General features: G+C 41.1%; 1 protein-coding gene across 1 annotated transcript; it reads left to right on the forward strand.

The window, feature by feature from the left end:
* LOC129774953 (uncharacterized) lies at window positions 1–773 on the forward strand. Its single transcript, XM_055779067.1, has 2 exons — window positions 1–240; window positions 300–773. Exons 1-2 carry the CDS (start codon window positions 84–86, stop codon window positions 485–487), a joined length of 345 nt encoding a protein of 114 aa, XP_055635042.1. The 5' UTR covers window positions 1–83; the 3' UTR covers window positions 488–773.
* The last annotated feature ends 12,624 nt before the right edge of the window (window positions 774–13,397 follow it).

Raw genomic sequence — 13,397 nt, forward strand, 5'->3', positions numbered from 1 at the left:
GTGCAGAAAGATGTTTTGAGTATATTTTACCTTCTAGCCGCGCAATCAATGCTTTTCTTTCCAAGCAAGCAGCGTGTGTCTAAATGGACGAGTTGGGCTGGGTGCTGATGAACCACGATTTGATAACACGTAATGAGCCAATCCAACAGCATGCCAATGGTAATCGACCAAATCATTTAAAATTCAACATGGAGCGGTTGCGAAACCTACTGGAGCAGCACGAACAGAACAATCACGCTGGTAGGTTGGTTTGATATATTTATTCCGCTAAAGAATGATTATATTTGTTGATTTTTCAGAGTTGACTTCCAAAAAGCAAAATTTCCTGCGTATGCTGGATGCAATTTTAAAAAACGACAAAGTTTTGAAGAAAATTAAAGGGATGGTAGTGGCGAATCGACTTCTATCCGAAATTCGTTATGTGACTACGGTGGAACGTATGCTGAAACACAATTTGGACCCCTCTTTGCGCTGCTGCTTTGTATGAGTATTTCCGCACTGCCGATGAGTATACCAGTCATTTCGAAACATAGCACGGTGAAAAAAATTCTTATTGGGCCTGATCACGAACGTCACTTCACGGTGAAAACGAAGTTAATTGTATACAACCTTATTACGGCTGCCACCGTGTGTGTAAAATCCAGAAGAGTTCATCCATCGTGACAACTTTGATGAACTCGGTGTTATTATGAATATCACGATATTGTCATGTCACGGAGAAAAACCGGTATATTTGTCACTTGTGTTTTAGATGGTGAAAGCTAGTCACGCGGAATGGAGTAAGTTCAATTTCGTATTTATTTAGCTTTTTTGCTAACATTTTGAATATTGTCTTGTCTTTGTTTAAGAAACAAAAGATAAACAAACAGCAATTTACCCGCCTGGTGGCCTTTTTAGGACGAAATTCTGACATATCCAGAGGACGTAAATTTGTTTTTTTGGTTTCCGTAAATGCGCTATGAGATGTAATTAAGGATTAAAAATGTAGCTCCCGTGGGCCCATTCAAACATGGCGAAGGTCTACTCTCGATTGTCCTGAATTAACAGAAATTTTTTGCTTCTATTTTTAGGATAAACTAAGAGAGAGTTGCAATACCATAAAATGGCAATGGAGGTTACTGGCCCAAAATACGATCATTATGATTGATTATGTATAACATTGATTTGTTGATATTTTGAATATAAAATAACAACTGTAAAGGTTTTCCCACATTGCAGAGCTAGTTTTTGTAATTCAAACATTCACAATTGGCGGACCAGACCAGAATCAGGACGAAAGTTGTAACTTTTTACGTTATAGACATTTTAAGCGGTATTGATTTGAAGACATACTTTGAATGAAAAAGACTGATGGGTAATGTGGGGGACATAACCGGAGTGACGTAGGACTATACAAAGGGGACAGCTTTGGCTTTGGCAGCAGTGGAACTAATAAGTAGCCCCCTGAAGTAGTCGCCTAGATGTGGTCCCAGGGGGAATAAGGCAACGAGTAGAGGGCTTGGTTTTTGTGGGTGCGATCCCCACTCGACGTCTATGTTAACCCTTCCCAGGTAAGGCTGGTAGAGCGTTCCACACCTCTTTAAAAAAAAAAAACTCAAATTCTCAATTCTCAAATGGGGATCAACACTAGGGTAGGAGCCTGCCCGTTGGTCTCAAATGTTCCTATCTCACGTTTTCACGAAGATCATATGATGACATTTCTAGATCTGGCGTGAACTGGAAACACACCCGAGAACGGGTGTCGAAAGTGGCTAAGTGAGGGGATGCGAGCGAGTCAGAGCGCTATATCTCTCCCGGGGAAGGCCTCTCGGGTCATGGAGGCCTTGCCAACCAGCTGTCTCCCGGGCAAAGGAGATACACCCAATAAAATGGAGCTACGATCACGAAGAGTAATAAGAATGCGATCACCCAAGGAGGGTCCCCGAACTGGAGCTGGTCCTGGAACGGGCGTAAGAGCGAGCGGTCAGCGGCTGGAGGGCGAGGTGGCGAGGAGCGGGCCACCAGCCGGGTTCAACCCGAAGAGCTACCGCCACACGGAAACAGCAGCCATCGACATCACCCAAGAAACGCTGCGCCTACGAGACGTGTTGCGACTGCCAGACGACAGTAGTCCACACTTGTGGGTACCACTAGGCGCCGGATCATGTGGACATACGAAATGAATGAATTCGTGATCCGCGCCTATTACATCTGCACTGCTTTGGAGACGGACATGAGCGGTCGCCCTCGAATACTAACAATGTTCGAGGAAGCGTATCCAGAGTTCGTCGGGAGGCTTGATCAGAACGCGATGAACGCGAGGCGTAGAGCGATAGTACGCAACAACATGCTCTCCCAAACGCAATTCGGCGAGATCAAGCAGCAGGTGCAGAGAGAACTAAGCTTCAGAACGAACAGAGCAAGCGATGTGTCGAGACGAAGTTCAGTACGGCTGAGCAATTCATTCGCGAGTGGGGCACGCGAATCAGCAACAGTGGAGGCCACAGTACAACAACCCCCTGAGCCGGAAGATCCACAGCCAGATCAACAACTACTACGCGATCTGGTCTTCCATTACGACGAGGCGATCTCACAGTTCCGCGACACGGACCCTTTGTCGCGCCCCAGGATCCCGAAGTTGCAGCATTCCCGCAGGCTGACAAGTGCAGTAAAGCTCATGAACGAGCACGTTCTTCCGCTGCACTTGGTTGATGCTGAGAACATGACCTTCGGATTTAAGTCCTTTAAAATAAGAACAGCGCGCAGGAAATACATAGCTCATCATGTCGCTTCTTAGTTATGTTTCTATACAATGCAGATGTAACGTCAGTCAATTTTCACCATAAGTTATCAACCAAAGAAAGCAGTTCTTGCTACCGAGGAAATTCGTTAATGCCATCCTGCATACAAAGTGTTGTAATTTGAAGCCACTTTTAATTCGGGAACCATGCATGGGTTTGTGAAAACTGAATGATCAATTTAAAAGACCCCAACCACCAAGAAGTTCAAAAACAAGCATAAACTAAAGGCCCTGAAAAGCGCCGTGTTTTACGGTGACTGGTTTTGCCACCAAAGCAGTCTGTATAAACAAACTTTTTCCTTCTTCTACCTGCTGCCGTTTTGCGATTGGGTTTGCCACTCGCTGAAACTAGTTGTTGCCACCGAACCGAATGTGCTCTGTTCTGTAGGCGGGTTATCTTATTGTCGTGAGCAGCTTTGCAAGCCAACTCGAGCACTCCGGCGGCCGAAACTCTATAACCGTTGTTAGGTATAATGGTGCTCCGGCACCAATCCGTTCGGCCTAGTTACCCTTGCGGAGTAATCAGTAAATGGGACCAACAGGGAACTGCAGACCCGCACGGTTCGAGTGGGACTTTGCCTTTCCCTTAAGGCAAGGCGCAAATTGAGACGCATATAGCGCGAATAACTTGGCGCGATACAGCGCCTGTTTTTGTGGCTAATGAAAACAGATAGAACGGCGCGAATTGGCCAGATGACGCGAGATGGTGGAGCACTCGTGAGACACGACTCGCGCGACGCTGTGGCTGAACCACAGTTTCTCGTGCTGGTCATGCCGGTTGTGGTAGTTGTGTTGGTGAACAATCATATAGCGCCGTGGGTTTGACACTGTATGGCTGTACTGGTCGGGTGATTGTGTTAGTAAATAAATATATCGCGCAACTCTGTGGTAATCAGTCATTGTATGCGAGTGGCACCAAACTGCGACTCAATATGCGCTCCACCACGCTACGTTTGTGGCACGTATGAGTCGTGTTGGTAGTCTCGCCCAGCAAACATTAAATCGCATAACAAGCGTATATATAACATCATATGCCCTAAAATTTGGTTGGCATATAATGGCCTAACTGGCATATGCATGCAAAAGTGGAGGCCATATACATACATGGGAAATGCTTACCGAATTTGTTTGGATGAATATGCAACTTTGACCGGCTATAATAGCGACTTGTGCCATACTCATATACGATTTATTACAGACATAGAAAAAAAAACAAATGGCGCAAAATATTTTCGTGAAATGTTTATTATAGCCTCACGAATCGCCATTTTTATATATGAGTATTTATGTTTGTAGAAATAATAATTGTTTGATTGACTTGTGTTGGGAGTGGAATTGAATGTTTAAAATGGCACAGATTGATGTTTGGTGAAAACTGCTCCGATATGGGTTCGAACTCCGGTCGTCTGGATTATCATCCACCAGCTATCTCGCGCGGCTATCTGCAATTTAATTCAACAGCGGTTAAAACTTTCGAGTGCATCAGCATTTCATTGACATTTCAATATGATGTAATATGTCCTTTATTAGGATCTAATATGATTTACTGTTTCATGATTTTCTTCAGCATGCAACACGATTTACTACAGTACTGAATCGATTTAAATTATACGCTTATACGACACACAAACTGCATCAGCGTAATATACGCATATGATGCGGATTAAATATATTTTACGACAATGTACATCATAAAATTGATGTTTTTTTTTCTGTATTATAGTGACTTTCAACTCATTTGGCTGGTTCGTCACTTTAACTTCCATTTTTGGAAGAATGTCGGGAGTGAGAATTGAACTCGTGACCTTTAGCGTGAGAGGCATGGATGTTACCACTACGCCAGATCGGCTCCGATAAAATTGATATTTATTATACCGATATGCGACTTAATTTGATAATGGTATATAAAATCGAGTTTTTACATTTTATGCGATTTTAAATACACACGATACATACTTTGATTGATTTGTTGACGTAGGACTACGTCTTTCATTTCTATACCGGGGTGTAAAACCAAAGTTTCGAGAACGAAAGCGTTACGCTGGAGACCGAGATTTTGAGCGTTAATAGCTCTTAAACAACTGAACGAAATGGTATGATAAACACTTCATTTGAAAGATAAAATTTCTACGCGTCATATACTTGTTACTTTTTGATCCAAAAACTTGTTTCAATAGTCTTAAAATTGCTTTTAAAACAGGCTATTGAAATCACCAATCGGTATATAAGCGAGCGCCGCTCGTAAACCCACTCAGTTATGATTGAACAGCGATTGGAGCATGTTGTCGCTGTTGTTGTGAAGCTGATGAACGGTGTCACCAAGAGCCTGTTTGTGCACCTAAGGCCAAAAGGGAATCCATCAGGATGAGAGTGATGCCACGGTTCCGCTTGAAACATCGGAGCAGCCGCCACACACACACACACACACACACACACATATACACGCGCGGAATTCTCGTTGCTATCTACGTTGCTGAAAAATAATCTGCCAGTTCCCCTGGGAATTGAAAAATACATTCATGCGCAAGAGTTTATTTTAATGTTTTCTATCCATATAACACTGCAACCAAATACATTTGGTTTTGTTATTTTTCAATCAATCGCAATTAACAGGAAAGCTTCTGAATATTTTTTTTCCCCATCAGCGGAAATTTTCGTATCCAATATGAAAAACGGAAAATGTTTCACATCGCGAAAATCAAGTCATTTTCGAGCGATTATTTGCTTTCTACTCATATAATGCTGCGACCAAATACATTTCGTTTTGGATTTTTTCAATCAAGTGCGATCAACGTAAGACCATGTCTTTCGGCAATTTATTAGAGGTGCAATGAATCTTTAGGAATTCCCGCTCTACGCGCACTGGCAAACAATGTTTACTCAACAATTTCTCAAACGAGAAATGGGTGTTGTGAGAAAGGATTAGCGAACGCGAAAACGACAAACGGGAGAAAGATACGTTTGGAGGTTGAAGGAAATTGGCAGAAAACTTCTTCATTCTATCATTCAAATAATGTGATTCATACCACATCGTTTTGCCAGAAAGAGATTATTAATGCTCAAAGGAGGAATCGAGTCCTCCGAGGAAATTACCCAGCGCAAATTAGAGTCGACTATCGATTGCGGCATTCGTACACAAATAATTTTATAATGCAGTTTCACCAAAGTGATTTCTTCGGATATATTCACTACATCATGTCATGTATTTCATATTCTTCATAAGGAAATCCATATCCATGGCACCTATCGGTAACGAATTATTATCGAAACCACGATTTTCGCTAAATGCTCCTTTCAGTTCGGCCTGTAAAAAACTTTTCTGTACTCTAATCCATCAAATTTGGAGCCCTGAAAAGGGCTGTTGATTATATGCTAAGCTAATATAGCACCCTCTCCTCGGATACGATGGGCCAGCTGGATGTCCTTGGGCATGACGTGACGCGTTTTGCATGGATAGCACACAAATTGGTATCTTCGAATAAGCCTCCTGCAGCGTCATAACCGCGGAACTTTGGAAGCACAAGTCGGTTTTGAAGTCCTGAGCAATTCCACGAACCAAATGCTGCAAAGGTAGCTTGCGGATCAGCAATTCGGTCGATATCTGATAGCGACGAATTTCATGCGATAGCGATGTGGCTTCTCCACCTATCCTGCTACTGGTGCGCTTATCCGAGCTGACTTCGTGTGCCTTACCACCGAATGACTAACGAGCTGTCTGCGAAAGACTAACGAGCTCGAGTCCTCACGGTGCGAGAGTAGAGTAAGAAATGAACGAAAGCAAAGGAAGCGTCATTTTATAAACCATAAAAGTATAGAATCTAAATCCCACCCTTATTATATTCGTGAGTATACAGTAAGCTTATACAATAAAGAGGGTGGGGTTTACATTCGATTCTTTTATGTTTTATAAAATGACACTTCCCTTGCTTTCGTTCATTTCTTACTCTACTCTCGCACCGTGAGGACTCGTTTCATCGGGACTAAGCAGACAGCTCGTTAGTCTTTCGGTGGTAAGGCACCACGAAAGTAGCTCGGATAAGCGCATCAGCCGCAGGAAGCGTGAAGAAGCCACATCGCTATCGACCGGGAACTTCGCATGAAATTTGTCGCTATCAGAAGCCGACCGAATTGCTGATCCGCAAGCTACCTTTGCAGCATTTGGTTCGTGGAATTGCTCAGGACTTCAAAACCGACTTGCGCTTCCAAAGTTCCGCGGTTATGACGCTGCAGGAGGCTTATTAGAAGATACCAATTTGTGTGCTATCCATGCAAAACGCGTCACATCATGCCCAAGGACATCCAGCTGGCCCATCGTATCCGAGGAGAGCGTGCTATATTAGCTTAGCATATAATCAACAGCCCTTTTCAGGGCTCCAAATTTGATGGATTAGAGTTCAGAAAAGTTTTTTACAGGCCGAACTGAAAGGAGCATTTAGCGAAAATCGCGGTGTCGATGATAATTCGATACCGATAGGTGCCATGGATATAGATTTCATAATGAAGAATATGAAATACATGACATGATGTAGTGAATATATCCCCATACCGAAGAAATCACTTTGATGAAACTGTTTACCGTTTGTCGTTTTTAAGTGTTGGGAAAGGGCATTATTTTTGCTGAGTAAATTCCAAGAAAAAATCCATTCCTTCTTTAAGCGTGATTCATTCTGCTTCGGATCAACGGAACAGTGATAATCATTTCATACAAAAGATAAAATGTCCAAGAGTTATATGATTGCTATTTATTGAGTCGGAAAATTGTTTCAATAGCTTAATGATAGCTTCGAAAACAGGTTATAAAATGACGCTTCCTTTGCTTTCGTTCATTTCTTACTCTACTCTCGCACCGTGAGGACTCGTTTCATCGGGACTAAGCAGACAGCTCGTTAGTCTTTCAGTGGTAAGGCACACGAAAGCAGCTCGGATAAGCGCACCAGCCGCAGGATAGGTGAAGAAGCCACATCGCTATCAACCGGGAACTTTGCGTGAAATTCATCGCTATCGGAAGTCGGCCGAATTGCTGATCCGCAAGCTACCTTTGCAGCTTTTGGTTCGTGGAATTGCTCAGGACTTCAAAACCGACTTGCGCTTCCAAAGTTCCGCGGTTATGACGCTGCAGGAGGCTTATTCGAAGATACAAATTTGTGTGCTATCCACGTAAAACGCGTCACATCATGCCCAAGGACATTCAGCTGGCCCGTCGAATCCAAGGAGAGGGTGCTATATTAGCTTAGCATATAATCAACGGCCCTTTTCAGGGCTCCAAATTTGATGGATTAAAGTTCAGAAAAGTTTTTTGCAGGCCAAACTGAAATGAGAATTTTCGTTTGGATGCCATACAGCATCGAGAAAATTCCGGAAAGATCTAATCGTTGCTGAAAAATAATCTGCCAGTTCCCTGGGAATTGAAGAATACATCCATGCGAAAGAGTTTATTTTAATGTTTTCTAATTATATGGCGAACACAGCGACCAAATACATTTGATTTCGTAATTTTTCAATCAAGTGTAATTAGCTGGAAAGCTTCTGAAGATTATTCTTTCCCATCAGTAGGATATTTTCGTATCCAATAATGGATGCATAACATGAAAAACGGAAAATGTTTCGTATCGCCAAAATTATATAATTTTCAATCGATTATTGCTCAGTCGCCGAAATTTTCATACTCAGAGAGTTCATTCCCCTCTAGTTTGCATTCCAAATTGCCATCGTAAACCACACCTTCTCTCGATTCAATCACACACATTCATTTTTCGTGAGGACATCGACAAGACAACATCGTTGCCTAACGTGCTGGAGGAGGTGGACGGCGAAGGATCGACACATACACGCGCAGAACTCTTTCCGTTAGGATGCCATTCAGCATCGAGAAAGTTCCGGAAAGATCTAATCATTGCTGGAAAATAATCTGCCAGTTCCTTTGGGAATTTTCAAAATATATTCATGTGAAAGAGTTTAATTGAATGTTTTCTATCCATGTTACACTGTGACCAAATATGTTTCAATCAAGTGCTATTAACAGGTGGTTATCGAGTTGGCATTAACCACTGGTGGGCTTCCAGTATCGAGGAAAATGTGGAAATATCTAATCGTTACTGAAAATAATCTGCCAGTTCCTTTGGGAATTTTCAAAATATATTCATGTGAAAGAGTTTAATTGAATGTTTTCTATCCATGTTACACTGTGACCAAATATGTTTCAATCAAGTGCTATTAACAGGTGGTTATCGAGTTGGCATTAACCACTGGTGGGCATCCAGTATCGAGGAAAATGTGGAAATATCTAATCATTGCTGGAAAATAATCTGCCAGTTCCTTTGGGAATTTTCAAAATATATTCATGTGAAAGAGTTTAATTGAATGTTTTCTATCCATGTAACACTGTGACCAAATATGTTTCAATCAAGTGCTATTAACAGGTGGTTATCGAGTTGGTATTAACCACTGGTGGGCTTCCAGTATCGAGGAAAATGTGGAAATAACTAATCGTTACTGAAAATAATCTGCCAGTTCCTCTGGGAATTTTCAAAATATATTCATGTGAAAGAGTTTAATTGAATGTTTTCTATCCATGTTACACTGTGACCAAATATGTTTCAATCAAGTGCTATTAACAGGTGGTTATCGAGTTGGCATTAACCACTGGTGGGCTTCCAGTATCGAGGAAAATGTGGAAATATCTAATCGTTACTGAAAATAATCTGCCAGTTCCTTTGGGAATTTTCAAAATATATTCATGTGAAAGAGTTTAATTGAATGTTTTCTATCCATGTTACACTGTGACCAAATATGTTTCAATCAAGTGCTATTAACAGGTGGTTATCGAGTTGGCATTAACCACTGGTGGGCCTTCAGTATCGAGGAAAATGTGGAAATATCTAATCGTTACTGAAAATAATCTGCCAGTTCCTTTGGGAATTTTCAAAATATATTCATGTGAAAGAGTTTAATTGAATGTTTTCTATCCATGTTACACTGTGACCAAATATGTTTCAATCAAGTGCTATTAACAGGTGGTTATCGAGTTGGCATTAACCACTGGTGGGCCTTCAGTATCGAGGAAAATGTGGAAATATCTAATCGTTACTGAAAATAATCTGCCAGTTCCTTTGGGAATTTTCAAAATATATTCATGTGAAAGAGTTTAATTGAATGTTTTCTATCCATGTAACACTGTGACCAAATATGTTTCAATCAAGTGCTATTAACAGGTGGTTATCGATTTGGTATTAACCACTGGTGGGCTTCCAGTATCGAGGAAAATGTGGAAATAACTAATCGTTACTGAAAATAATCTGCCAGTTCCTCTGGGAATTTTCAAAATATATTCATGTGAAAGAGTTTAATTGAATGTTTTCTATCCATGTAACACTGTGACCAAATATGTTTCAATCAAGTGCTATTAACAGGTGGTTATCGAGTTGGCATTAACCACTGGTGGGCTTCCAGTATCGAGGAAAATGTGGAAATAACTAATCGTTATTGAAAATAATCTGTCAGTTCCTCTGGGAATTTTCAAAATATATTCATGTGAAAGAGTTTAATTGAATGTTTTCTATCCATGTAACACTGTGACCAAATATGTTTCAATCAAGTGCTATTAACAGGTGGTTAGCGAGTTGGCATTAACCACTGGTGGGCTTCCAGTATCGAGGAAAATGTGGAAATATCTAATCGTTACTGAAAATAATCTGCCAGTTCCTTTGGGAATTTTCAAAATATATTCATGTGAAAGAGTTTAATTGAATGTTTTCTATCCATGTAACACTGTGACCAAATACATTTGGTTTTGTGGTTTTTCAATCGCAATCAACAGGATAGCTTCTGAAGATTATTCTTCCCCATCAGTAGGATATTTCCGTATCCAATATTGGATGCATAAAACCTTGTGCCTCCAACGTAACGCTCTCGTTTTCGAAGTTCTCCAAATATTCATTCATTCAGAATGAATTCAGATTCAACTTCATACAAATGATCTCTAAATCAACGATAGTCCTACGTAACCCTTGCGGTTATACCATAGATATAACCCACTTCCTGTTTTTTTATCCTATTTATTTATTTAAGGCTCATTAGCATTTTAGCTGTAACAGAGCCGAATTTTAATCGTGTACATGTCACATGGTTATCATATATCTTAGCACATTACACAGTTGCCATTTTTCGGCGCTAGAGTCCCTTCTATACCATCGCATATAGTACATATTTACACAGTAGCCATTTAGGCGTAAGAGTTTTGACGTAGGACTACGTCTTTCATTTCTATACCGGGGTGTAAAATCAAAGTTTCGAAAACGAAAGCGTTACGCCGGAGACCGAGATTTTAAGCGTTAATAGCTCCTAAACAACTGAACGAAATGGTATGATAAACACTTAATTCGAAAGATAAAATATCTACGCGTTCTATACTTGTTACTTTTTGATCCAAAAACTTGTTTCAATAGTCTTAAAATTGCCTTCAAAACAGGCTATTGAAATCACCAATCAGTATATAAGCGAGCGCCGCTCGGAAATCCACTCAGTTCTAATTGAACAGCGATTGGAACATGTTGTCGCTGTTGTGGTGAAGCTCTTCGATTATCATGAAAGCGCGGATGAACGGTGTCACCAAGAGCCTGTATGTGCACCTTAGGCCAGAAGGGAATCCATCAGGAGGAGAGTGATGCCACAAACGGTTCCCCGGGAAGATCTCGAAGAAGCCGCTACACACACACATACACGCGCGGAATTCTTTCCGTTTGGATGCCATTCAGCATCGAGAAAGATCCGGAATATTATCTGCCAGTTCCTCTGGGAATTTAAAAATACATTCATGTGAAAGAGTTTATTTGAATGTTTTCTATCCATGTTACACTGTGACCAAATATGTTTCAATCAAGTGCTATTAACAGATGGTTATCGAATTAGCATGAACCACTGGTGTCTAATCGTTATCGTTACTGAAAATAATCTGCCAGTTCCTCTGGGAATTTGAAAATACATTCATGTGAAAGAGTTTATTTGAATGTTTTCTATCCATGTAACACTGTGACCAAATACATTTGGTTTTGTGATTTTTCAATCAATCGCAATTAACAGGATAGCTTCTGAAGATTATTCTTCCCCATCAGTAGGATATTTCCGTATCCAATATTGTATGCGCCCGCAATCGATTATTGCTCAGTCGCCGAAAGTTCCGAGCTCAGAGAGTTCATTCCCCTCTAGTTTGCCTTCCAAATTGCCATCGTAAACCACACCTTCTCTCGATTCAATCACGCACAAAAAGCATACTTAAGCGATATTCTGGTGGTGAGACGCATTCATTTTTCGTGAGGACATCGACAAGACTACATTGTTGCTGAGGGTGCTAGACAGCAAAGGATCGAGATCTGCCCTGAAACGCAAGCAGTTTGTTTGAAACTGTGAGGGAGCACAGAGAAGCCGATCCTTCAGGAGAAGAGAAGGTGACCATCGAAGCAGCCGCATTTTTCAATCATGTGCTATTAACAGGTGGTTATCGAGTTAGTATTAACCACTGGTGGGCTTCCAGTATCGAGGAAAATGTTGAAATATCTAATCGTTGCTGGAAAATAATCTGCCAGTTCCCCTTGGAATTGAAAATTACATTCAAGCGAAAGAGTTTATTTTAATGTTTTCTATCCATAAAATATCCATATAATACATTTGGGTTTGTGATTTGTCAATCAAGTGCAGTTAGCAGGAAAGCTTCTGAAGATTATTCTTCAGAACAAGGTTTTTCGTATCCTATATTGGATGCATAAAAACTTGTGCCTCCAACGTAACGCTCTCGTTTTCGAAGTCCCCCAAATATTCATTTATTCATTCATTCAGAATGGATTTAGATTCAACTTCAAACAAATGATCTCTAAATCAACGATAGTCCTACGTCACCCTTGCGGTTATACCATAGATATAACCCACTTCCTGTTTTTCTTTCTGTTCATCCATTATCCAGTTAGACCGGACAGCGGAGACAGTTGTTTGATCATTGTTGAGTTATTTATAGAACAGCAGTCCGATGTGTCTTGCAGAGCAGAGCAGTTGCATGGATGAATCGATCTTATTTCGACCGTGGATCGATCTCCATCGCTGATGATTGTTGCGTGGACGTTGTTATTTTGTAACAACACAAAGATGGTCAATGAGGGTCCTGAGTTTTGAACTCACGATCGATCGCTTACTAAGCGAACGCGCAACCAATGTGGCTACGGAGACCCCCTTACTTTGATTGATATCATATGCGATTATGATTTATTCGGAACGTACCAATGACCAATGGTTAGGTGAGGGTCAGGAATAGGTGTTTGAAGTGATCATGAATAACATGGAATAAAATTTTTCATTCAATCTTCAACAATTCAACAAAAAGTGCCTTCGGGCCTGCTAGTCTGTTAGAGTAATTTGCCTCACACAAGGATGTTGGAATTAGCTGTTGCCACCAGACGTCGACACTGTGTGGGGAGTATTTTCCCAGATCTCTCATAAGCAGCCATGTTGGCATCATCCGAGCACATAGGAAGAGATAGGCCCTGGGTTTTACGCGAGAGAGTTACTTGGGTGCTTGTGAGAGCGAGCATTGAGCAAATGGCATGATGGTGGATTTTCGGGTGAAATTAAA

This window comes from Toxorhynchites rutilus, chromosome 3 (genome assembly GCF_029784135.1).
Source record: "Toxorhynchites rutilus septentrionalis strain SRP chromosome 3, ASM2978413v1, whole genome shotgun sequence".
Classification (NCBI taxonomy): Eukaryota; Metazoa; Arthropoda; class Insecta; order Diptera; family Culicidae; genus Toxorhynchites; species Toxorhynchites rutilus.